The following is a 24,827-nucleotide window of genomic DNA, read 5'->3' on the forward strand; positions in this document are numbered from 1 at the left end:
AGACCCAGAGAATGGGAACCATAAGGCTGATCACGGCATATCTTGACGGGCAACGTCCCGTGCCCTCAACACGTACCAATGCTCAGGGCCCCAGGTCAGTCGAAGATATCGACAATGGGGCTATACCAAAAGCAACGAGTACCCAAGAAATTGAGAATGGTCGTGATGATCATGGTCCTCGTATAGCCATTGTGTTGGGTCCCCCACGAGGCCAAGAAGAGGTAGTATAGCCACATTACGACAGGGATCATCCGGACCCGAAGCATGCCTCTTTTACCCTTAGTGCCCTCGGCTACATTATCCTGCTGGGAATTCTCCTCACTATTGCTCTGGTTATTCCCTCTGGCTCCTCGCCTATTTGCGTATCTTGACGGTCGGTTAATAGGACGTCTGGAGGATACCATGCAGCCGTCCGTTGCTTCCACTTCTTGTTAATGTGGTGTTTCAGGTGCCAGCTGGGATGGGAGCCCTAATTTGGATCCACAGCACCCCACCAGTTTGAACATGCTTGGATCGTTCAGGTCACGCATGCACCGTTCATCACTCCTCCCTAAGCCGCTTGCTGCACCTTGTGCTTGTATGGGACCCACAGGGCCTCAATCCGTCTATATCCGTTGCTGGTTCTTCTTGCCAGAAGTAGCATGAAATGAAGACGGATAACGGAATTACGAAGATGTCCAGAGGCAGTAACGTGAGGTATCGAAGTCCCACAGTAGGATGCCAGGCAACAGGGATTCAGATCAGAATCTAACGCTTGTTTACGATGTGCCAGGGCCAGGACGACCCACAAGCTCTGGCCGAGCCTGTCCAGAGCCGATCGTGATGGCCTGACCAAGGATTGACACCTGAATCATGTTCTCGCTAGTGGAGCTTCATGGCGTATCCCTACCCACACGAATGACAGTATCTGCTGCCGGTCTGGCATTTCCTTCACTGGCCCATGGCAAAAGTACATAGTACTGGAGTGTCTCTGCTGTCGAAATATTGGGCGGATATCCCGGAAGACGCAGTCTAGAGCGACAAACCTTCTGTAACAGACCCCGGCCCGTTACCAGATATTGAGTGGTGAATATGTTTCATATGTCTCAATGTTTAGTCATTCCAGTGGAACAAACATCCGATATGAATCCTTGATTCTCACTCTGGATTATGTGACACTCGAGAATTTGTCACATCTGCGGGTTATACATGCATGACAAGAGCATGCTTAATGCCAGGTGATAGCAATGCACCCATCGCACGTATATAGGACAAATGACTCATTCCGTGTCGCGGCTTGAGCCGACAGTCCAGGGTCCAGCCTCGTGGAGAACTCCGGCTGAGCATACCTTTACGACATAGTCTAGGCAGCTTGCGGAAGTGAATACGAAAGTGAACCAAACTCCGAGAGGCAAAAGCATGTATCTCGCTTCACGGCATCTGCGTAGCGCCCTATAGGCTGGGCTAGCTCTCGTTCCTGAGAAACTAGCTAGGGAGCCGTAGCTTCCGAAGAGCTCCTGCGTGAAGGATTTCTAGTTTAGACCTAGCTCCTCGTGAAATGAGGATTTCACGCGGATCCCTGCCAAGGTTGTCCATGATCCGAGCATACCTCTGGGAAAAGGGAGGGAAAAAGCAATGGTGGTTGGCTTAGTGACGAATGCCAACGGGCACCGGAGAACCCCGGCCAGCAGCCATTCACATTTCTGATGAGGCCTCATCAGCTGCTCGCGTCACCTCGTTCCTGCTAGTTGACGTAACTAAGTTCTAGCGGTTGTTTCAGCTGTCCTGCGCGTGAGGGATGACCGCTTGTCATGCTAATTTTGTGGCGTCCGGAAGGGGCTGTACAGGAAAAAGAGTTACGCCGAATAACAGGGGTAGGAGAAGAAGGGAAACACCCAATTCCCCGGCATTCAGCCAGACTGGTTCTGAGTCCTGCCTAAGGCGTCCGTGGAAAGAGGATCAGCGTGGTGCAGTCGCGGCGCCGATACTTGCCGCATCGGCTGCGAACACCAGATCCCACGGCTTGCGCAATGTTCAGGGCGCAGCCAGCTGAGGGTTGACTCTCCTTCCGGTTCCGTAATTTTAAGGCTCGGCCGCTGCCATAGTTCGGCTCGGTTCGAGACATGGCAGCTCTGACCAGCGGTCCACGCGGGACGGTAAGCTTGATTGGCTCGTAGTTTGACTTCTTCCCTTGCTACCCCTTGGGTCGTCCTCCGGTTGGTGGTCTTGGTGGACCTGACCCAAGTCATCTGGAGTCATCCCAGTACCTGCCATTCCACGCCAACACAACTAGCCAAGGGTGGGTGGCCCATGCTGACCAATGTGTGGTTGAATGAAAGCAAGACGAAAGATAAGGTTGCTGGAGCCAGGAGCTCGGACCAAGCGTGCCTTGCAGGCGCGCGGTGAAACCAACCCCCCGTGTCCACGACCAGGGGAAAAGAAAAGTAAAAAATTATTGACGTTATTATTTACTCGGCCTTTCAATAAATTCGCATCCTCCCTCAATCTGGTGGCCGAGCTCCGTCGCACTTGCACCACCGGATTGCAGTCCGCTTTCCAGGAGAACCAGGACGTGATGAATCAATAGCACTGGCGGAGTTTCCCTATCGATACCTATCCCCGCGGACTGGCGTAGTGACAGGCCGTTTTTGGTCCATCGCCCGCCAGCGGAGAAATCCGCAAGGGCGCGACCGTCTTCGGCGAATCGAAGATGGAAAGGACTCGGCCGGTGTGCTCGAAAGGCCTAACGCTTTATGAGGGAGACTTCTTGAGCCCCCTTTTCCGGATGCTTCTCCGAGGATCCCTGAGATTGCCAGGCACCGTTTCGCCTCTATCACCCCGTTAGCCGTTCATAGTCTCCTTTAGGCTGTGCAACGGGCCCGACATTCTGGTAAGCCATGCGAAGGAGGCAGCCGGACTTCCGCCAGCTCGGCGGATCTAGCGTTAGTTGCCAAATAGGATTGATTAGCTCCGTGGATTGACGCAGGGTACTTTCGCCGGGGCTCCGTAGATTGACATTATTTACGGTAGTGTCATCACGAACCGTGGTTGTCGAGGCCAAATTTAGAAAGCAACAATTGCTTTTGGGCGCATCCTAATTTCTTATCGCGCGGCGTGAACATTCATCCCCTTTCTGACTGGTCCAACGGAAAAAGCAAGTATGACAGAGCACTGGCCAGCTGCAACCTCTAGGGAGAACGAGGCTTGGCTTAGAATGCTCCTTTTCAGCAAGTGCATAGTTGATCGTTTGATTAAAGGGACATCGCTCAGTTAAGTCGGCCAAGTAAGCATGGCGGGCAGGCTGTGACAGGCAGGTATGCGAACGCATACGGATCAAGTTCGGGGGTGATCGGGAATCTCGACAATACTGCTAATTTTGGAAATATGGCGACAGAGCAGACAGCAAGAAGAAATATCCCTGCGTTTTTTTATCGAGTGCAAACCGTTCTCATACCTCATGATGAAGCTTCAAAATTAAGACCAGAAGGTTTTTCTTGCCTGACTGGAGACCCTACTGACTGTGGAAACGAGACATTGTCACCTGCAGTTTTCATAACGACTGCATTGTCTGAAATGCAATAATGCCGTTGATTCCTCGGAAATCCCAGGACCGTTAGTGGATGGCGTGGTCAATCCTAGCTGGATGTAGTAAAAACGAAGGAAGGTGAAAGACAAAAGAAATTATCAAGATGCAGAAGCGTGGGTGAGTGAAAACGAAGCCCAAAGTCCGCATCCCCTGGGGCAGTGCGTGATCGCTTGGATGGGATCGACCACGTTTTGTCCACATCGGTGAGGTCTCAGGCGATCCTTTAAACGGTCTGCCTTCGATCCCTTCTTACTTTGGGTGCTCCCCCCATCTCTAGTCCGAGAAGGGTTGGACTTTGACTATGACATAGCGCGTGTGCGAACAGGGAGTGGGCTGGCGGCCAAAGGGGGGCCGAGGCAATGGTCTAGATTTTTGGGAACCGTTCAATCGTGGGCAGGACAAGCTGATGGGGGCGTTTCAGCCCTCAACCCCCTTATCCGATGACGACTGCCGTTGAACATCCGCTATGACCAGTTTGGTTTGGTAGCCTTTAGATCCCAGATGCATACCGAATCGCCGGTTATGGTGGTTCTCGGCTCATGTGCCCGATGTAGGCCATGCTGATGATCGCTCATGGGTTCCCCAGAATGTCCTTGCTGTGTCCAATGGTTCATGAACCGAACCTTGGGTCACGCCTTCCTCCTTAGTGCTTACCCGGGCAATCATCGTCTCTGATTGCCTAAGGATTGGGGTGAATGTGACTAAATCCGTCCTCGGATCCGTGGCCTGGTTCTCGGCAAACCCTAGATCGAGGATGCGCAGCTATCCGGACTTGCAGGGCAGTCTCATCTCGATCAGTGGCTGATCTTGACTCGAAGTCCCAACCGTTCCTTGGAAGTAGGCTAGCTAGTCAGCTATACACTGCTCCGAAGCACAATCCCACCGAAGATCTCTATCTGCCTGTGTCACTTACTGACTTCATTTCTGGTGCTTTCCTCTCCTCTCCGGACCCTTTTTCCAATTTTCACCTTATCGTTTCCGTCCTGGTCTGTGGCTGTTCAGCTTTTTTTGGTGATTCCAAGGCATCTACTAATCCTTGTATCACATTCCCTGGTTTCAGCCGTCAGCAACGGTGAGGCTTGGAAGTCATCCATCGAAAGGTATATAGGGACAGGGTTCTCCCATCTCTTCGTTCGAACTCACCAACAAACCAAGCCTTCAATATCCGAACCACTCTCAAGAGCAATCTTCCACACACGTCAAGTTGCAATCTGCACTGAAGAGACTTGTATCTCTCGATTTCCACTGCACCAGAGCATCAACTGTCACAATTCTTGAAGCTCACCTCTCCAATCGACCCGTTTTTGAGGAAACGAGCACCACTATACAACACTCATCCATCATTATGTCTTCCGGAAACAAGCAGTCCTCCAAGTAAGAGTCAATCCTTGTGTCTCACATGTACCGTGCTCACACCTCGAACAGATCCTCCAACGGCATGGGTAGCAGCCTCAGTGCAGGAAACCTCAGTCATGTCCCGGATGGAAGCAGTGGCAGCATGGAGCGCTTTTCGCAGGCGGATGGGCCTTACTATGCTCGGGCACGGATGGGAGATCGCTCGGAGCACGTGTCACGTCTCTCGAGCCAGCTCAACGCAGCAGAACAGATCCTGAAAAAGTGAACGGCCATCGAAAAGTATCAACTGAAGAAAAAAAGCGTCAAAGAGACAAAAAAAAGTTCAAAATCTGCAAGACTTTCGATGGAAGTGGGAAGTGTGATACACTGTTGTCTGATTTGTTGGGGATGGGGAGGTGAAGATGACTAGAAGTGAAGGCGAAGGCGATGCCTCTGGTCAGGCAGGCGCTAGACCCGTTCAGGAGCCACGGCTCCAACGGTGGACAAAAAGAGGCGAGATTATAGAGTGGTCGTATAGAAGCGGTATGGCAGCGCTAGAGGCGCCGCTTTTCATCCTTGACAACAGATACCCAGTCTCCTATGTATTTATCCAGTGATGCCTATCGATCTTTTCTTATGTGAAGTGTCTACATTGTCAGGAGTTTATAGGTCATTCATGAATTTACAGTCGATCTTGACAATTTCACGAATATAGACTGTTATTGTCATAGAGTCCGAATGCCAACCCAGGGCAGCTTTACTAGCATGAAGGGGAGCTTTCGGGAAAGGATGGCACATTTCATGAGCTGGGAGCTGAGAGCGGAGATTCGTCTACCATGCAAAATATATACAGTACTCAGTTATACACTCCGGTACTTCGGACACCCAAGCCACGGATTCAAGCAATCCGCATCACACTCCACAACACCCGCCCCACCAGGACTTCTCCAATCCGGCTGGGGAAGTATACCATGATGCATATACTCCCTAAGAATCCGCCTAGTGGCGTTGCTAGGTGCTGCAAATAGCGCCGTATGACCATACGAACGCTGTTTCACCACCAGAGAATGCGGATGACGCTCAGCCATAGCAATAGCAGCACTAACCGGAGTCACCGGATCAAACTCGCTTGAGAGGAAAAGCAGAGGCGCGTCAGGTCCAGTCTTTGTCTCTGGTGGAGGAGTCTTGAAGGGACCGTGGAATGCCCATTTGGCTCGATAGGGCCAGCCGGCGCACTGTGTGTAGAATGTCGCCCAGGTGGAGCCGATAGAAGGGGATTCGTCGAGCATGTGCTGTATGTAATCGGCTAGCTCTTTGGCTGTAGTATTGCGAACGTCAACGCGGTCTCCACAGACGACTGAAAAGGCTGCGTCTGAGGCTGCGTAGACTGAATATGTGTCTGGATTAGGACTTCCTATGGCGTCATCACAGGATGCGTGTTGAGGGGCGGCCGGACCTAGAAGTTCTGGATTATCGTTGACGACATCTGCATACTGGCCTTGCAGAAGGAGGTCGAGGTCCTCTGCAACCTGTGGGAAGAAGGCAATTGGCGAATAGCAAGGGGTCAAAATAAGCTGCTGCAGATCTGTGAGAGTGAAAAGGGTAAAGTTCTTGTCCTGGACTACTGGCACGGGGGATTGCTTTATTATCTTGAATACCGTTTGGATCGCATCCCTAATTTCGCCGCTGCTGGTATATCCAGGCTTGTATAATGCGCAAGATTCTTTCGCGGCAAAACACGTATCAAAGAAGTGATCCATGACTTTTTCGGCATCCTGAGTAGAACCAAGAGGCCAACGCTAGTTTATTACCAGGTTTTGTCAGTAACTGACGCATAATTTCATGGACAGGGTGGCTTACCGTGCCGGTGAATGCATAACTATCAACCACACCATCCAGAACCATCCTTTTGACTCGGTCCGGAAACAGAGAGGCAAATGTGTTTCCAAGGTGCGTCCCATATGAGAACCCGAGGTACTGTAATTTTGTAACAGAGTCTGCTGATAGTACCTCTTGATCACCATGAAATGACTTTTCTTTCCGTTCACTCTCAATCTTTTCCACCATCTCCAGCATGTCTCGCGCCACAGCAGCCGTTGAAACATGCACGGCAAAATCATGCTTCGAATTCTCGCAAAATCCCCCAAATGCCTTCGCTGCAGCTATGTGGGCCTGAATTGCAGCTTGATTCGAGCCATCCATATTACCCCTAATTCTCTTCTCCCACTCCCACAGTCCTCGTGCATAATCGTCACCTTCGAAGCAGTCTAGCCTGGGTGTACTTTGCCATACTCCTCGCGGGTCAAATGAAACGATCTCGTACTTGTGATCTGCATCATCCACCAGCTGTTGTATGAATCTTCCAGCTCCAAGGACCATCTGAACACCGGATTGACCAGGGCCTCCTGGGTTGGTGATGAGCGTTCCGCTAAATCGAGGATCTGCTGATGAAACAGTGGCCGGGAGTTTGATAATGGCGATTGCGACATTTCGTGAATCTGAGGTATTATGCCAATTCATGGGCAGGAGGAGTCGGGCACACTCTAGTCCATCATAACACGGATGATATTGCAACCCGAATGATGGTGAGACGTCAGTCCAGTTGAAAAGGAGCGTATTTCCGGCTTGTGGCTCCATAAAAGGAATAATAAACGCCTGTATTTTGGCTACAAACCAAAGAACAGAAACTAAATGAGTAAGAAACTTGAGAATCATCTTGTTGATTGCAAACATTTTGATTTTCTGCTCGGTCGTCGGATAATAGAGTCATGATATCTCTTAGCATACGCTTGTTATCTTTGGTGATTGATGTACTGTTCCCACGTGATAAAGACCCCTGCCATTACAGTATCCAATAGCCGGTTGTAGATAAGAGTCGACAACTGACCACTTAGCCAGAAGGACATGACGACAGCTATATCATTCTATGAATCACCTGAAATGTGGTGGCAGTAGTTCTTTAACCGTGCCCCACAATCCTGAGTGACTATAAGCGGGTTGCTATGTTTTCGACCTCACCAAGGCCCAAAGAACCACATCCCCATATAGCAGCCCCCTTCCTTTGGTCTAAATCTAAATCAAGCATATGCTCCTTCCGCTGTAGGGAGATGATGTCTGGCCACGAGAACTCGATCTGTTGGGTTTTCGGTAGATCGGCGTCTTGACCGGAGTCCGCCAAAGCCCGGTTCTCGGAAACAGAGGATCCCGGGAGTTTACGGTCTCGTAAATACATAGTTTTTCAAGACGTTGAGCGGCTTTACGGTCAGTCTGCAAAAAATTGGGTTTTCAAGTTTCTCGCTAGTGCTTCATAAAAGGGCCCTAATTGGTTGTGTATCACCTCACTGGGTACTACTACTACGTACTGTGCACTCATCGCCTACGTGACGCTGTCTCCGTCAACACTCTATTAGACACATTTAATTGGCTGATATTGGTTGGCCTATGCGGGGAGTAACCTTGATAAACGAGACATTGGAGACTTGATAGATAGAGGAAAGGGCCAATGGTTCGCCAAATCCATGTTGTCATAGAAGCGACATCTTTCTAATCACTAGTATTTCTAATTCATCCCGTGTAAGTATGCGGAGCTCGTAATCTTGTTTTGGATCGCCGAAGCAAGCCTTAAGCGTGCTGAGATAGGCCTGCACCGAAATATTTGGGTCAGAGCTGATTGGCCTCGGCTCCAACCAATTACCTGAACGGTCTAGGTTGTACGATGGACAGCATTACGAACTTCATGTTAGGGATCGTATTCTTCTTTCCCCTCGCATGTCACTATGCCTTTGACGATTTATTCTAAGTATGTGGTAGTATAGAAGCTTGGGCTCGGCTTGCTCAAGCGACTATGAAGGGAACTTTGAGAATGATATCCGGTTCACGAGATGTCCTAAGGGTGATAGTTGCGCTACTGTTGAAACTCGTTTAACTAGACTTGGCCTTTTTGGGTAAATGTACGATTTCATGGGAGTAAGGATCAGGGTCTACTACTACTAAGGTACGTTCGTGACTTGAATGCAGGTAACCAATAAGGTAGCTTACCACTTTATCATGGGAAATAACAGCTCCGTTCAAGATAAGCAGGGTACGCTCAGGGCTGTGGTTCATAGCGTGTGCCTTTCGCAGGAAGGCACCCACGATAGCGCTCAGAAAAGACATAAAAGGAGGCACATCTCCGCATCCCCTCTCTACCAAAACAGTGCATCACTACATCAGTTCTCTTGTGCCCATCCCTTCGTAACAATCAAGCTTTGAAGATATTCAGCACTATGAAGCTTTCTGGAACATATATTGCCGTTCTTGCTGGCAGCCTTTCTCTCTTGGCTCCAACTTTGGCTGCTCCAATTGGTTTGACTTCAGCGAGCAACTTTATTACTAGATGCTAACTAAGGGTAGCGAGTGAATCGACTGCTCTCAAGCCGAGGGCCAATGTAAGTTATCATACACAAATGAACCTACCTGGCTGACTATGATAGGATGCCGATGATTTCATTGCTCCTATTGTGTACCTTGTAGCGAAGGAGGGCTATGAAGAGCCAGCCAAGCGAAGCCTTCTTGTGAGTCCCACCAGATAATCGTTTGAAATGGAACTCAATAGTCTGACAGAGTGGTAATAGAAACGCACTGATCTAGAGGACCTTTCTGACACCATGATCCTTGTGCGTGTCACGGCATCTGCTGCGTACGCTGAGGACGTTGCTGCAGCCGATCCTGATGCTGTCCTGGGCACTGCCTCTAGTGTCTAAGGTCATCTGGGAAGTGCTCCCAGCGTTCGTGAATGAAGAGAGCTTTGGGAATCATGCCAAGTACTGCCTTCACGCAGCATTCAGCTCGTAATATTGACTGGGAGCGGCTCTCGGAGCCATGGACGCTGACGCTCAGGGAAAACATGTCAAGTCGTACATTGAGAGGTGTATCTGTTGTGAGAAATGATGTTGTCTATCGTTGTTGTGCGTTCTGTACTTAGGGGTGAATGATACGGCTTATTGTTGTGCTTTTCGTACTTCATACATTCCATTTGGCGCTCAATACCGCACTAGATGAATTTTACATCCGCAAGGACCAAGTAGAAGGAAAAGACCGGAGCAAATAGAAATAATTGAAGAAAAGCGGGGTAAGAAAGAAAGAGGCAATGCCCTCGTCTTAATCAAATCAGTGCATAATTGTGTTGAGCCAGTATAAAACCCAGGGGAAAGGGCAGTGCTGACAGTAGTAGTATCATAAGTGATAGCACCAAAGTCTGGACGAACTCTTGTCGTGGTCATCCAGTGGGAGGATGATTTGGCTGGGGACTAATGCTCTTGGCCGAGTGGCCTGTTGTCAATTCCGACAGAAACCTCTTTTTGTTGGATATAACCGTGGCCATTAACTTTAGTCTAGTCGATAACGCTTCCAGCGACTAGTGAGGGACGAGATCGTACGTTATGGTAAAAAGATATCTGCTAGACGCTAAGACCCGAGGCGCACTTAGGGACCACGCAGCTACATGGGCGTAAGGTGTAATTAACACTAGTGCTCCTCTTAACCATTCATTTATCTTGTCGGACTCTCCCGTAGACATTCATGGCCTCCCTTTCACCTGTGTTCTCTCATCGATAAGGTTTATTCCTACCCTAAACTCACAGCCATTCTTTTGGGCCGATCCAAATACTTGTCTTGTGTCTTCACTTACTATGTCTAAAGACCTTATTCCGGTACTTTCTCATCTTCCGCTCTGGTCGAAAATATCGCCCTACATGTCATACAGTCGAGTAACCGAAAATGAAGGGTTGGATGAAAATGATCAGCATGGACAGTCTATCAGCGTTACTCAATTCTCAAGAAGTAGACTCTCAACTTTATTCCATCCGTCACATAAGATATCCATTGTCTGGGTATACTTTCATTGGGCCTTAACGACCTCCATCTTACTTCTTGGGCTGGTCCTCCTATTTCTCCACGCCCAGTTTACATCGCAATGCACAGATTATCAATGTGCTTTGCAAACATCGACCTATTGTCAGTATTGAGCTCCCATGACTCTGAACATCTCATTGTTTTATTGCAAAGACACGACAACACCTATATATCCGCTAACGGGCATATACACCTTCAACAGCACCACTACTGGAAGCTGTTGAATATAGAGACATGAACTTTAGCAATCGGTTTGCACAGCAGAGCAAATACCGTGGTCCACCCACGCCAGACATTGAAGAGGCCTGGCAGGAGTTACTGAAGTGTAGGTACCTTCTTACCTTAATTTATTTGACTTAGCACGGGCAAAGTTACCCTGCTTACCATTTCTAGTAAACCCAGTCTCTATTCCAGAGGATAAAATCGAATTGCTCGGAAGGTCACCTCGATGGAACTGGCAAAGATTCCAGATGTCCGAAAATGGTCCTTCCGAAGGATCATATGTGGCTGGGATTGAGGTATTCCACCAGCTTCATTGTCTTAATTTGGTAAGACAGTTTACGTGGTTGGATCATTATACGACTCCCCCTCAAGGACTGACCGGATCCGCTGTTGAGACTCGGATGCATGTGGATCATTGTTTGGAGACGTTGCGCATTATTCTTATGTGTAATGCAGATGTCACGCCTTTTTTGATGGAGCAAGACCAATCATTTGCTGTGGGTGGAAGGGCAGACTTCAATGCTTATCATCGATGCAAGGATTGGGGGAAAATCGTTGAATGGATGGATGAAAATTCGTTCTCATCATCTACCTCACATAGCTCCCACGGCCAATAGATGACCGCTCACCTACTCATAGTACTGGTAGTTAGAATCCCTACAAGACTGGGTCAAGGCCCGAAGCAATCCTTAGTGTTCTGACCAAGTCTCTCGCATATGCCTAACCTGTTCCCCCATGGGAAGAACGATTCCGCCAAAAGGATAACGCCCGGTAACTCGCGCTCCGAGACCGCCCAGCCGGAGCTGGGCCCCTCGACAACCTCGACTTCTGGCGCAATGTGGCTCATACAGCATTAATAGAACACAATCTATTCAGGTTCGATATCTCGTTGGCGTGGCTCGGTCTGCCGGGTATGATTAAATTGCTCCGAGGAAAGCACGGTCCGGTACTGGCTACTACTAGGCACTACTTACTACTAGTCTGCTGTGTTGCCCGTGATGCCATTCCACCAATCACTTTTACATTTGGACCCGTCGAAACCCCGTACGGCAAGGCCTGGTCATGGCCGTTTTCAGTACACTGCTGCAGATCATTTCACAATGGGTTTATTCTTGGACAAACAAAGAGAATCCTCACTATCCATTAGGGCGAAGCCATATCTCCATGGCCCTCCCAGCTGCCACGTCGCTTTGGGCCAGCATGCTAGTAGTATCCTAGAAATGCACGATAGCTTCCTCTTCATCCCACCGCATCGGCCTTTCTGACCAGACCAATCAAAAGTTGGCGCTTCGACAATTGATGGCCATGTTTGCGTATCCCCTGACTGGTAAGCATATGAAATCAAAGGTCTAGAGCTTCCAATTACCCGCCGAACGCCTGGGGTCCTAAGTACTAGTATTCCAAGTACGCAACAATACTACATAGGTATCTGCGACCTCATCCGGGTGGTGGACAAACCCCTCAAGCGCTCTTGCCATTGACCACGAGGTCCGTGGCCCACCATGTAAATCCCGCAATGCTAACGTAGGAAATGCCATCTAATTATGCTCACTGTAAGTGTATAACTAGCCCCGTGTAGCACCCCATCGGTCCAATCATGGTAAGTACCGAGATTTGACACAAGGAACAAGCAATAATAGTAAGCAGAGCACTAACGAAGACGCCAGGTAAATACACGTCTCCTTCATACTAAGGGCACACAAAATAGCCGTGACTGAGCTAGTCTTTTTTTTTTTTTTTTTTTTTTAGGGTTTTTTTTTTTTTTTTTTTTTTTTTTTTTTAGGGTTTCACTTCCTCATTCAATACTTGTAACGGTATGTATACTAACTTTATTACTAGTGAGTAGTGACGGGCGAAGCAGCATCCTACGATGCATAAACATACCCGAAAGACTTGCTGGACCGCTAAGAAACCTAATGCAACTGCAAAGAGTCACATAGGATGTAAACAAATAAATTATTATCACAAGCTGGAAGTACTACGCAAATATGCCTCGGTTCAGACGCTGTTGGCTTCCGTCGGAACTCCGGTGAGATGCAGCCCCAAGATGCATACGTGGTGGCAAAGGTTACGATACGGATAGTGGTATTGGACCAGATGGAAATAATTTGTAAAAGCAGCTAGTACGTGCCTTATGAGCCGGTGGTCAGGCTAACTACTACTAGTAGTAGTAGTAGTAGTAGTAGTAGTAGTGGTGTCTAGGTGGGGAGGGCTAAATGCAACAGCAGCTATCCAACCCGTGCCTTTTTCCTCTGGTCATCTTCGTTTGAATACTTCAGCCTTTCGGCCGTATGGAAAAATGGGTGGATATAACGGCAGATCCCTAGCATATCTGCCAGACCCTGGCAAGAATTCTTCCACCTCCACCCTCATCCACTAGCTTCCTGCTCTATCTGGGACCCCTGACGGGAGGTGACTGTAGGCCCCGGAGATGATCGGGGTAGAGTCGGTAATTAAACTTAGCTAATAGATAAGACCTGCCGATACACTTAGACCAATGAACCTATGATTTGTATAGGAAGGTCCCTGATGTGCTGCATTATTGAATCGGATTCTTGGGCAGAGTAGTAACGGCTCCTACTATTTCCTAATAGCCAGGAAGGGTCCGAGGATCTGCAATGGCCTCTATATGCGCCCAGGGCTCGTAGTGGGAGCTACATGGAAATGGGCTGTCTTTGGGTGTATGCTTCCGTTGGATACAGGCTGCTTAAGTTTCGATAGTCCGAAGAGCGGAAGACACTTTCTCTACGAGGAGAGAGCATGTTTACTTGTAGTGAGGAAGGTTTTGACTTATTATGATGATTGCGTAGCGGGGCCTGTTATGACGGGTGAGTAACGCCACCCTGTTATCTTGACCCTTGGACCATGAGCGCTTTCCAAACGTCGCCATTGCTTAAGCAGGCATCTTATAACGCTCAGGGAAACTCGTCCAACGCAAATTCGGTGCCACTTTTGTGTAAAGAATAGTTGACACGCCCGTGCCGGTCATTCCACTCTAGTATACGGTCAAAATTCCGACAGACATGACGGGTGTTGAAATTTGGGGTCGGTAACTCTCGCCCTAGCTCATAACCATCATCAGTAATAAGAGGATGAATGTCAGGAAGAAGACTTCGCCAGAGACATTTAAGCCAATTCATTGTCACGATATTAATATCCGCGGTGCACATCAGTGCCTGTCGAAGGATATCCACGCAGTGATCTGGAGTTGCAATAAGATAGAACTTAGCTATAGTAATACAACATCAAGCGTTGAGTCCGATTGTCACTTACCAAGGTGTCTTTGATGAGCTGCCATATCCGATGAATTGTCCTGACGACCGAAGTAATACTCCGGATAAATGTTCATACGAAGAGAGTTCTGGTGTGTTTGAGGCAAATGAGCCACTCGTAAATCTTTGAATACAGAAGAAAGGAGGATGGAAGCAACAAACCAGACAATGTAGCTGGTGGAACACCTCGAGCCATCCTACGAATCCATGACCATCCTTCTCACTGAAACGAACTGCGAAGGCTGGGTCTTTCCCAATATCCTTGATTTCCTGTTCAGAGAGAGAGATTACCTTCACTAGTAGAAAGTTTTAGATGAGAGAAAACAACTATCGGTTGTCATCGCACCTACAAGAAGCTATGTTTTCCCATGCTGCATCGATTTCTGAGGTCGGATAGCCCTTATATGGTGATATCCCCCAAAAGCTGCCATTGAATATGTCGATGTGAAATTCACTACCAACCGTTTGGGCCGGGGCTGATGATGGTATCCGTAATCAGCCGCGAAAGGTTTAATCCGGTATTAGGGGAGCTTGGTAGATGACCTACAATAGACAGAAATCGGTTGCGAGCATGAGTAAGGTTCCCTCTGTCGGGGAATCATTACTGGCACGAGGATCAAGAAAAATACATTGAGTAAGTAAGAGAATGTTGGCATGATGGTTGAGTAAATGAAATGCCTTCTCTTCACCGGTCGTGGGGCCATCTGGTCGTCCTCGGACGATAGAAGCGGGAGGCTGACCGTTTCAGACTCACCGGTCATTGTTCCGATAGTATCAATCAGAAAAAGAGGAAGCTCAAGAGAATGAGAACGATGTAAAAGGAGCACATATATTTGATGGGTATGGGAAAGTCTATACTTTCCAAGTACTAGTGCTGGTCTCCTCGTCATTACCGATGGTCAGATAAGAAACATGGTGGCCTATCATCGATTACCTTACATGTATCACTGGTACCTTCAGGAATGGTTTTTGCTAATTCTTTAGTGCCTATCGGCTCCTCGCAGTAACATAATCCCTGCTTTCGGTGTATGCTCAACTATGCTTCATAGAAAATGGGAGCATGCAAGTCTCATCATCGCCTGTTTTTGGGGACCGAGCTTCCTGATCCATCTCACATTTCGTTGTGTTTGGATAGTCAAGTAGCAGCAATCATCTACCCAAGTAACATACTGTTACGTTATATCATCAAATCCATCGTTGAAGCGGCGTGTTCTGATTCGGAGCCAAACTCCTGCCTCTACAGTTTGTTGGTCCTTATCGAGACCAGAATCACGGGATATGTCATCACGCCAAAGCATCGATCTCGACCATGAGGGCCAGCATGAAGCCAACGAAGCTCTCCTCACTGAGGAACCAGTTAGCTCGGCTAAGAAGTCAAAGTGGTTGCGTGGATCTATCTATCACTTCATGCTATTATATTCGATACTTGCCTGCCTGGTTATATACATCTTATTTCTTACCAAGTCATGCCAGGATCCAAGCTTGGGAATAAATTGTGAGTTGAACTGGCCTTGTCTTCGATCAGTTCCATGACTAATATAGGTTCTATACAGCTCCAGCGAATGAGGCTGTTGTCTACGAGAATATTGCTTTTACACAAGGATGGCAAGACGGTAGCCCGTACCATGGTACCCCAACTCCCGAACTGGATCGACTCTGGGACGACTTGTATCAACGTGAGATTATCCCAATCGTGGATATAGACTTAACAGGAATATAGCTGAGACTGACCCACCACCAGACGGTATTAATCTTGAAATCGATGCGGCATCCGCTGTCAATCTGCCAAGCCCAACGCTCATGCTAGATGGGAAGTACATTATTGGTATTGATATGTTCCATCAGCTTCATTGTGTGGCATGTATCCTCTACCCACATAGATAATGCTTCATAGCATACGCAGTTTCTGATTGCATCTGTTCTAGAATATGTTAAGGAAAGCCCTCCACCCTGAATACTACGACGAAATGAGACTTTTCTATGACAATGGTACTGTGGATAAGGAAGTGAGGCTTCACTATAGTAAGAGTACCTACTGGATTGGCCCCGACCTGCTTTTTGCTGACACTTCTTCTGTATAGGCCATTGCATCGAGCATCTGAGACAAACAATTATGTGTCATGGCGATACAACCGTCATGTCTTATGAGACAATTGATGAAACTAGAGCTGCGCTTTCGATGACCGCAACTCACCGCTGTCGAAATTTTGATGGACTCCATGATTGGGCGTTTTCGAGATGGGTTCGGAATGTCAACGTGTCCAGACTACAGCCAGGGCCTGGTATAATATAATCAAGGAACATGTCTGCTCTTTGTTACAGGGAGCCCAACACCTGTATACAGACTGCTTCTTATTTGTAGTTCATACAATGGTGACAAAGCTAATCATTTGACTCCACGAAGGGAGTGCTACACAGTCTCCTTGCTTCTGTCCTAATTCACTTGGTGGTCTCTAGATTCACCTGCCTACCCAAGTAGAAGTCTCTCAAATTTAGAATCGGCAAACTAATGTGTCGTCGTTCCTATCTTTCCCGGGGCCTTTCGTAGGACTCAATACACAGTACGGCTGTAAGCCCTTACGTCATGTGATGCAAGTGATGTATACAAAGGAATTGCTTGTCATTCGGGTCGGCACCAACCTGTACTAGGGGGAAACAAAATTGCGCACTTGGTTGTCAGGTGTCTTGCGGCCAAACGCGCGACATTAATGCTGGGTAGTACTGGAGAGGAAGGCCGAATTTAGTATAGCGCTAGCCGGTCTAGGTACACCCCACCTCCAATAGCAAAGCCCGTTCATCCATATGCACCTGCGTTCTGGGATAGCCACTCGGTCAAAAGGACATGCTCCTAGCCAGATAGCCCAGGAAATCCGAAATGAGGTTCAAATCTTACCTCAAGCTTGTCCCTTTTGGACAGCATGCCATTTCAATGACAAATAACGGAAGTGATTCCTTGAAACGGGAAATGCATGAATTCCTGGTCTTGATTAGTACGCACTAATACGATGCATGTCTCACGTCATCGCTATCAGTCTGCAGGGATCATCTCCAATGGATTTATCTCTCCAGCCCTCGCCGGCCTAAAAATGCTTGATGTACATCGAAAGCTCAGTTTCCCTGGGCAAAGCACATTATACCCATGCGACTCCTTATCTGACACATGCCATTGGTTTGTATGCGCTGTACTTTGTGCCTGGTGAAACCGCCGCCGCCCATCATTAACCACACGCATAGACGTGCTCCATCTTCCGTTCAGTCTCGTATCATAGATGTCTGCCAGTACCTATGTGCTGGGTCTGTCCAAAGTTGTCAAAACACTCGATCAGGTAATTTTCAGACCAGATAGCTCATAGGTCATCGCCACAGCATCCAGTGTGCATCAATTAATACCAACATGCCGTTATGCATATTCTTGCTTGGAACACTCGGTCTACTATAGTGTCAGACGGTCCTCACCCCCAGGATCCTTCCGCATCTCCGGCGCATTCCTAGGCTCACGATATACCCGTTGTCTCTTGTGCCTCTATCCTACAGTCTCTTCTACGAACCATTTTGCTGTGTATACATTATCCTCCCAGGAAGCAATTCACTCACTACCTCTATCAACTTAAGATGATGATGTTTCAAAATACAACCTCAAAATCACCAGTGGAAGACAGCAGCGGAGAATATATCCGACTCCCTATTGGCCAAGCCTTTGACACCGCTGACCTCCACGAGCTCCTGAAGTCAAACGAGCTTCTTTCACGTAAAGAAAGAAAGCTCCGCTTCTCATTATCAGGCATTATTATGCTCTCCATAATTCTACTTGTTGCACTGTATACTCAACGCCCGAGTGATTTGCAATGTGCGAAACAGCTGTCGTCTTGGTGTAAGCACAGTCCATTCAGCATCTCACCACCTCGATCCCATCAAATTCCCCCCAAGTACCTAGAGATCTACACCAGGGCATATAATAATGCTAACGAACCCCTTCTCATCCCCCAAACAGCCAACATGTGGGATGCAGTCGAGTTCTATGAAGGCGATTTCGATAACGCTTTCGCTCATCCGAGCATCTATCGAGGCCCACCCACCCCAGAACGAGAGTACGCATGGGATAGATTATGGAACTGTAAGATCTATCCTCCCCCCGGAGAGACCGAAAGGGTCTCGTCTTATTCACTCAAAATTTAGACGGCACGATTGCAGTCAGCGCCGAAGGCATCGCCGCCTTGAACAAAACCCATCGTGGGCCCCACGTCACCATTAAGAGTGATGCTGATGACGAGGAGCCAAAGTACGGGGCTCTAGTGGAGGTCTTCCATCAACTACACTGTCTGGTTTGTACTGTTTCCACTCACTCGGACATAACAAGTCTTGGCTGGAAGGACGGAAACTGATTAACATTGCCTCCCCACCTCCCAGAACTTGATCCGCCAATATACCTGGCTCTCCCATTACAACATTAACGACACCTCATTAATTTACCCGTACAGTCTCCATGAGCCAGTCGAGGCTAGGATGCACGTTGATCACTGTTTCGAGTCGCTGAGGCTGAGCTTGATGTGCTATGCCGATGTGACACCGGTGCTTGTGGAAATAGATGAAACCATTAAATTGGGACGTCGCGCAGACTTCAGCGTGCACCATAAATGCCGGGACTTTGACAAGGTTACGGAGTGGATGGTGGATCATGCCAAACACTTGAATGTTGATGATTCGCAATATCAGCCGGAGAAAAACTGGAAGGATGTCCTGAAGAATGGAGGAGGTCATGAGGGTCACTTTTAGAGATGGAAAGGGGAATCGGCTCTGTGTATGTAGTAATCATATAACGCTCAGCCTGAATGAATTTGTAATGGGTTTGCTGTTCGCGAGCATTGGGTTTGTCAAGTGGGAGGGATAAAACTGGATGGACTTGTGATCTATTAACGTTGCTTCCCGTCTCCTACAAGGAGAAGACGTGACTATGTCGTACAATAATAAAGAAGAGGTGCAAGAGCTTTGTGCATTCTCTTCCTTTTTTTCGACTCAATTCTATGCATACTTAAAGACATTGGTGGATAGATTCTTTGTTTGCTGGATTTCGTCCTCAATCTCGGCATGCTTGCCAACCTTGAAGATCCGAGTGCTAGATGCAAAATATAACTGAGAAGCTCTAAAACCATCTATGAAGTAATAAGGTGAGCCCACAGAGCCATTTAAAGAAATGGAAAGCATCGACCAGATGAAAGCAAGAATCCCTAAACAAAATACCGCTCCAGTCATATATAATTTGTAAGACATCACAGCCAAAACAGTTCCAACGAATGTCATGGAGGGGTTCGCGAGATCAGATAAGCAAATAAATAATATGAAATGTCTGTCAGCGTCCATCAAGGCCCGAATTCCATTATGTATTCCGCCACTTCCTCATATTTGGTACTTGGGAACTCGTGACCCGCTTCAAAAAATTGGAAGCTTGCATGTCCTTGAAGTGCCGATGTGGCATCAGGGACAACCTCGTCTTTGATGATGACCGCATCGTTGTTTCCACACATGATAAGGACTTTGTCACCTGGAAGGCCGTTCGCACGCTGTTCATCGAGCGGAAGTTCCTTCTGCGCGGATAGGTAGTGTCCCAGACGTTCCCAAGTTTCCCGCTGCCGCTGCTGCAGGATTGGTCCATGCCGCATACTGGACATGAAGGCATGCACGAAGCCAGCATGCTCACCCACTTGCCATTGGACAGCATTGGGGACATTGACATGAGGGTATGTCCGAGACAATCGTTGAACTTCTGCCGCACCCTGTGTAGGCAGCTCCTCGGCGAGCGCATCCTCTGCATTGAGCTTCTTCGCCTTGGGTTTCGGAGTAGTCAGTGGACCGGCGCGGAGACGGCGACCAACCAGGAAACCAAGCACACGTTCCGGAACAAGACCGCGGGAATAGAGAAGCCGGGACTGAAAACTGATCTGGGAGTCACGGATCAAGCCTGCGGGTGCAAGCAGCACCAGGGAAGAAAGTAACTGAGGGAAGTATGATGCAAACGAAGCAGCTATACCACCACCTAGCGAGTAACCCACGAGGCAGAATCGACCTGAGCTGGCTCCAGTCCATGAAAGCGCAGACGAGTTCAAGGCGAGCAGGATCTGAGTTGCAAACAGTCTGTTGTCCTGGGGAATGTCGGATGGACAGTCAGAGTACCCTCTGCCAAATCTAATCGTGGTTATCAGTCATTGTCTCTAATGTAGCTGGGTTACCTACAGGTCGAACAGCATGACTCGGCAGCCCCGGTCAGCCAAGGCATGGGCCAATCCTCCCAGGGCGATACAGGGGGTTGTGATCCCATGAACTAGGAGGATCTTGGGCCCATCCTCCGGACCCCATTCGTATACGCGCATAGATCCATACGGCGTCGACACGTCCCGGGCTCCCGGAAGTACGTCCGTAGGCAGAGGAAGCTCGCGGTTCACTGCCTCGGACACGGACAGGACATTTTTGCGCGGGGAGTCAAGCACAGTAGTCTTCAGCTGTGGGTCCGAAAGCAGTGAGCGGAATAAGATGCCCAGAGTGAAGGAGGCCCCGGTCACGGCCAGCAGGGGAAGCTGGGTTCGGGTGGTGGCCAACGAATCGGAGAGGACCTCGATGGTCTGATTATACCAGGCCATGTCTATCGTCTATATGAGGTGTTTATGATATGTATTTAAGCTACAAGGGGAAAAAAAAGAGAAAATGATGCCAATCAGTTTATACTGCTGGACAGAACAACGAGCGAGGGAACAAGAGGCTGAGTCGGTGAGGTTGGCGGGTTGCCAGCTGGGATGAGCGCCAGCGCGTTTTGGGCAAGGCCGGAGATAAGCGATGGTCAGGCGATAAGGGGGGGCCGGCCAGCCGAGGCTGTTCCCCTCTTCCCTCTCTACCCTCTCCAATTAACATTTTCTTGTGCTCTTGGATCCTTCACACATGATCAGAATTCTCGGAATGGACTGTGAGAGAGAATCTCGACAGACTCTTCTCTATTCGAGTAAGATGATGAGGGTAAACATGCCCGGGATATATATCTCTACCCCATAAATGTGTCCACAAAGTAAACTTTCCGGCATGTTTGGAGAGGTTGCTTGATCATTTGATGATGCTATCATGATGCTACTTACCACTAGGCTCACAAATTCAGGGATACCATCTTGCATTCTCTACTGGAAGGTTTCCATAAACTTCTGCAGCAAGATGAGGGGCAAGGAGTTGAACAACTGAACAGACATCGCAACCCAACTTGGCAACAGCGTACCCCAATAATGACAATAGAGAAACAGTACAAGCCATCAAGAGGATAACCAGAGCTAACTAAAAGCCGGATGTACGATGTACAACGCGGCTATAGTATATCTCACCCTTGCACACAGCATCTCCAAGACCCGCTCATGGTGTTTCCTAACTCCCAGCCGGCAGTACGGCCCCCACCTGCGTGCAGAAGAAAGGCTTTGTCCAAACATGAGAATCATCTGTGGTTGTGATAACAATGCGGCCTTCATGATAAGTGAAGGAAGCAAGCCCACAATGTCATCTGAGGGAGCTCTTGGCATCTACGCCGTGTACATCGCGGAGATTCGCTCCGCACCCTCTTCAGCCCCCAGTCCGGCTAAATGGCCGCCGTTGACCTGCGCGCCTCCATAAATAATCGGGAAGCGATCTGCAAGGTACAGCGCCATATCGTGGCTGCCATCGGCATGGTCGGATGTCCGTGTTTATCCTAAGATGGATCAACTGACAGGTGCCATGGTTCAACATCATCCGGAAGGGTCACGGAGTCTGGGAAATGAAGGATGACAGCGCTTGGAGAAACCTCCGAGAAAACAGTATACGTCATGGATATACACCACCACCAATCGCAGTGAAACAGTGCTGTGTCGGCGATGCTTAACCGCCCCGTCTAGCCCGGCAAGGCGGACCTTGACGGAAGCAGAGACCGAAACATCTCTCGGTTTGGAGTTAATGAGTCTATCCGAGTGTGCCAGCTGCCGTTGGGTCAATCTAGTGTCTGCCTAGTGGGCTGCATTACTGTGCATTATTCCAGCGCTTGCTGAGCTGTCATTGATGGGATGTTCCCCCCCCGCATTCCGAGGATCGACAAGGCTAGCAGAGGTCCCTAGAAATTAATTAATCCTTCATCAGGTCTAAGATGATTCGGACGTTGGCTGACGCCCAATCAACGCCATATCCCGCCACCTCGTCATTAGTCCAGCGGTTAGATGCGACACCATTGCTCCATGTCCCAAATGAGACTACGGCTGACCTTGATCGGATACTCGGGGCCGGCTCGCATTGCCTTTCAAATCGAACACACCAATATATTCAGATTATCGGAGATGATGGCGGCCTCGGGACGGGAAGGCTGTCGCACGACTCCCGTCATCTTATTTTGTCTCATAGTACGCCTCTACTATAGCCCTCCGCGATCTGGGTCCCTGAATCTAAACGAAAGGTCCAGTAGACCAGTCTCTCTCAAGACTTCACTACACTATTTTGGAAAAGGGAGTTCTCACTGGATGCAAGATCTGCGCCAATGCTACGCACGAAAAGGCAGCTGTTGAGAGGCTGATTGCATATGATTGCAGTTGACAGAAACAACTCGGAGGAATCTCCGTGAATCTGACACTCGACGCACCAATTATACACAGCGTTAGGCGAGCAGCCTGATATACTCAATTCTGGTGGTAGAATTCGGGCCCACTCTCGGACATGTCTCAATACGCAGAGTCCTCTTTCTGCAACATGGGCACTCTGCCATCGTGCATCCTTCATTTCACGGAGCTGAAGCGCTTGCCCAATTCGAAACAGGCAATCAATGCTCTCACGGCCCACTGCGCCGGCAAAATGCGAATATCTATTCTTCCGGATTCAAGATACTATCACCACACGCTGACCTTAAACTTATAAGTAGACTTGATTCCCGCTGTACTGGACGACACATCTGCTGGACAGACAACGACATCAACAAAGGACCACACAAGAACCTCAAAGATCATTGCAATGCATCAACGTGCCCTTCTCTTCTCTGCCCTGCTGGGGGCTGTTCGCGCCCAGCAAGCGGGAACTCTCACGGAGGAAACCCATCCTGCCTTGACCTGGCAGAAATGCGATTCTGATGGCAGCTGCACGGAGCAGAGTGCTTCGGTTGTCATTGACTCGAACTGGCGCTGGACCCATTCGGTCAATGACAGCACCAACTGCTACACTGGCAACACCGTGGGTTTTACTCCGACTGCTGCATGATGCTCTGGCTAACATGTCCTAGTGGGATGCAACTCTCTGTCCCGATGATGTTACCTGTGCTACCAACTGCGCTCTTGACGGTGCAGACTATGAGTCCACCTATGGTGTCACCACCGACGGTGACGCCTTGACGCTCAAGTTCGTCACCGGTTCCAATGTCGGTTCGCGTCTGTATCTCATGGACACGGAGGACAAGGGCTACCAGACATTCAACTTGTTGGACGCCGAGTTCACCTTTGACGTGGATGTTTCCAACCTTCCTTGTGGCCTGAACGGCGCGTTGTATTTCACTGCCATGGACGCCGACGGTGGCACCTCCAGATATCCTGCGAACAAGGCCGGAGCCAAGTATGGAACCGGATACTGTGACTCTCAGTGCCCCAGAGACCTCAAGTTCATCGACGGCCAAGTATGAAGACCCGCAAGTGCTCTGTTACGGACATGCTGACCAGAAACAGGCCAACGTCGATGGCTGGGAGCCTTCGAGCAACAATGCGAACACTGGTGTCGGCAACCACGGTTCTTGCTGCCCGGAGATGGATATCTGGGAAGCCAACAAGATCTCGACTGCGTTGACCCCCCATCCCTGTGACAGCAGCACCCAGACCATGTGTGAGGGCGACAACTGCGGTGGAACTTACTCCTCGGATCGCTATGGAGGTACGATCCCCGAAGGATGGAAGTGATGTCCTGACTAACTCCAACCACAGGAACTTGTGACCCGGACGGCTGTGACTTTAACCCCTACCGCATGGGTAACACGTCGTTCTTTGGTCCCAGTAAGATCATCGACACCTCATCCAAGATGACGGTCGTGACCCAGTTCATCACCGGGAGCTCCAACTCCCTCACCGAGATTAAGCGCTACTACGTGCAGAACGGCAATGTCGTGGCCAACGCCCAGTCGGACATCAGCGGCGTTACTGGAAACTCGATTACCTCGGACTTCTGCACCGCTCAGAAGGAAGCCTTTGGTGACACTGACGAGTTCTCTGCACACGGTGGCCTTTCCGGAGTGGGCGACGCACTGTCCTCCATGGTCCTGATCTTGAGTCTGTGGGATGATTACTATGCCAGCATGGAGTGGCTGGACAGCAACTATCCCGAGAACGAGACCTCGACCACTCCGGGTGTTGCCCGCGGAACATGCGATGCGGACTCCGGTGTCCCCAAGACCGTCGAGGCGGACTACCCCAACTCTTCGGTGACGTTTTCCAACATCAAGTTCGGACCCATCAACTCCACCTTCAGCGCGTAAATGGTGGGCTCCATATCTAGGTCCAATGTTGGCACGCGGACAATCG

At 49.1% G+C, this 24,827-nt stretch overlaps 10 protein-coding genes across 10 annotated transcripts; 7 read left to right on the forward strand and 3 right to left on the reverse strand.

Annotated features, from left to right (window-relative positions):
• The first annotated feature begins 4,708 nt into the window (after positions 1–4,708).
• BO80DRAFT_461390 (uncharacterized protein) lies at positions 4,709–5,266 on the forward strand. The gene is made up of 2 exons (XM_025722448.1): positions 4,709–4,939; positions 4,991–5,266. The coding sequence occupies exons 1-2, from the start codon at positions 4,911–4,913 to the stop codon at positions 5,184–5,186; spliced, it is 225 nt and encodes a 74-aa protein (XP_025579241.1). The 5' UTR covers positions 4,709–4,910; the 3' UTR covers positions 5,187–5,266.
• Positions 5,267–5,856: 590 nt separating this feature from the next.
• Positions 5,857–7,546, reverse strand: BO80DRAFT_373156 (alpha/beta-hydrolase; the record flags this gene model as incomplete). Its single annotated transcript, XM_025716551.1, has 2 exons — positions 6,761–7,546; positions 5,857–6,699 (listed from the first exon to the last, which is right to left on the reverse strand). Coding segments are annotated over exons 1-2 (1,620 nt in total), but the record flags the coding sequence as incomplete, so codon positions are not given.
• A 1,619-nt stretch (positions 7,547–9,165) lies between these two features.
• Positions 9,166–9,703, forward strand: BO80DRAFT_499170 (uncharacterized protein; the record flags this gene model as incomplete). The annotated part of the gene is made up of 4 exons (XM_025724173.1): positions 9,166–9,244; positions 9,293–9,327; positions 9,373–9,453; positions 9,514–9,703. The coding sequence occupies 4 exons, from the start codon at positions 9,166–9,168 to the stop codon at positions 9,640–9,642; spliced, it is 324 nt and encodes a 107-aa protein (XP_025579243.1). The 3' UTR covers positions 9,643–9,703.
• A 1,284-nt stretch (positions 9,704–10,987) lies between these two features.
• BO80DRAFT_346282 (oxidase ustYa family protein) lies at positions 10,988–11,631 on the forward strand (the record flags this gene model as incomplete). The annotated part of the gene is made up of 2 exons (XM_025715357.1): positions 10,988–11,117; positions 11,186–11,631. Coding segments are annotated over 2 exons (576 nt in total), but the record flags the coding sequence as incomplete, so codon positions are not given.
• Positions 11,632–13,792: 2,161 nt separating this feature from the next.
• On the reverse strand, positions 13,793–14,656 carry BO80DRAFT_480872 (uncharacterized protein; the record flags this gene model as incomplete). Its single annotated transcript, XM_025723366.1, has 4 exons — positions 13,793–14,216; positions 14,288–14,375; positions 14,511–14,556; positions 14,637–14,656. The coding sequence occupies 4 exons, from the start codon at positions 14,654–14,656 to the stop codon at positions 13,930–13,932; spliced, it is 441 nt and encodes a 146-aa protein (XP_025579245.1). The 3' UTR covers positions 13,793–13,929.
• Positions 14,657–15,358: 702 nt separating this feature from the next.
• On the forward strand, positions 15,359–16,579 carry BO80DRAFT_480874 (oxidase ustYa family protein; the record flags this gene model as incomplete). Its single annotated transcript, XM_025723367.1, has 5 exons — positions 15,359–15,781; positions 15,840–15,962; positions 16,007–16,100; positions 16,223–16,308; positions 16,368–16,579. The coding sequence occupies exons 1-5, from the start codon at positions 15,565–15,567 to the stop codon at positions 16,577–16,579; spliced, it is 732 nt and encodes a 243-aa protein (XP_025579246.1). The 5' UTR covers positions 15,359–15,564.
• An 818-nt stretch (positions 16,580–17,397) lies between these two features.
• On the forward strand, positions 17,398–17,765 carry BO80DRAFT_169641 (uncharacterized protein). Its single transcript, XM_025713931.1, has one exon. The coding sequence runs from the start codon at positions 17,447–17,449 to the stop codon at positions 17,630–17,632; it is 186 nt and encodes a 61-aa protein (XP_025579247.1). The 5' UTR covers positions 17,398–17,446; the 3' UTR covers positions 17,633–17,765.
• BO80DRAFT_499171 (oxidase ustYa family protein) lies at positions 17,633–19,124 on the forward strand. Its single transcript, XM_025724174.1, has 4 exons — positions 17,633–18,157; positions 18,278–18,400; positions 18,463–18,608; positions 18,694–19,124. Exons 1-4 carry the CDS (start codon positions 17,899–17,901, stop codon positions 19,057–19,059), a joined length of 894 nt encoding a protein of 297 aa, XP_025579248.1. The 5' UTR covers positions 17,633–17,898; the 3' UTR covers positions 19,060–19,124.
• A 190-nt stretch (positions 19,125–19,314) lies between these two features.
• Positions 19,315–21,050, reverse strand: BO80DRAFT_373159 (alpha/beta fold hydrolase). Its single transcript, XM_025716552.1, has 2 exons — positions 20,515–21,050; positions 19,315–20,466 (listed from the first exon to the last, which is right to left on the reverse strand). The coding sequence occupies exons 1-2, from the start codon at positions 20,916–20,918 to the stop codon at positions 19,644–19,646; spliced, it is 1,227 nt and encodes a 408-aa protein (XP_025579249.1). The 5' UTR covers positions 20,919–21,050; the 3' UTR covers positions 19,315–19,643.
• Positions 21,051–23,280: 2,230 nt separating this feature from the next.
• BO80DRAFT_451874 (glycoside hydrolase family 7 protein) lies at positions 23,281–24,781 on the forward strand (the record flags this gene model as incomplete). Its single annotated transcript, XM_025721910.1, has 4 exons — positions 23,281–23,496; positions 23,546–23,932; positions 23,982–24,183; positions 24,234–24,781. 4 exons carry the CDS (start codon positions 23,281–23,283, stop codon positions 24,779–24,781), a joined length of 1,353 nt encoding a protein of 450 aa, XP_025579250.1.
• Between the last annotated feature and the right edge of the window lie 46 nt (positions 24,782–24,827).

The sequence above is a fragment of the Aspergillus ibericus genome (genome assembly GCF_003184845.1).
Source record: "Aspergillus ibericus CBS 121593 unplaced genomic scaffold BO80scaffold_4, whole genome shotgun sequence".
Lineage (NCBI taxonomy): Eukaryota > Fungi > Ascomycota > Eurotiomycetes > Eurotiales > Aspergillaceae > Aspergillus > Aspergillus ibericus.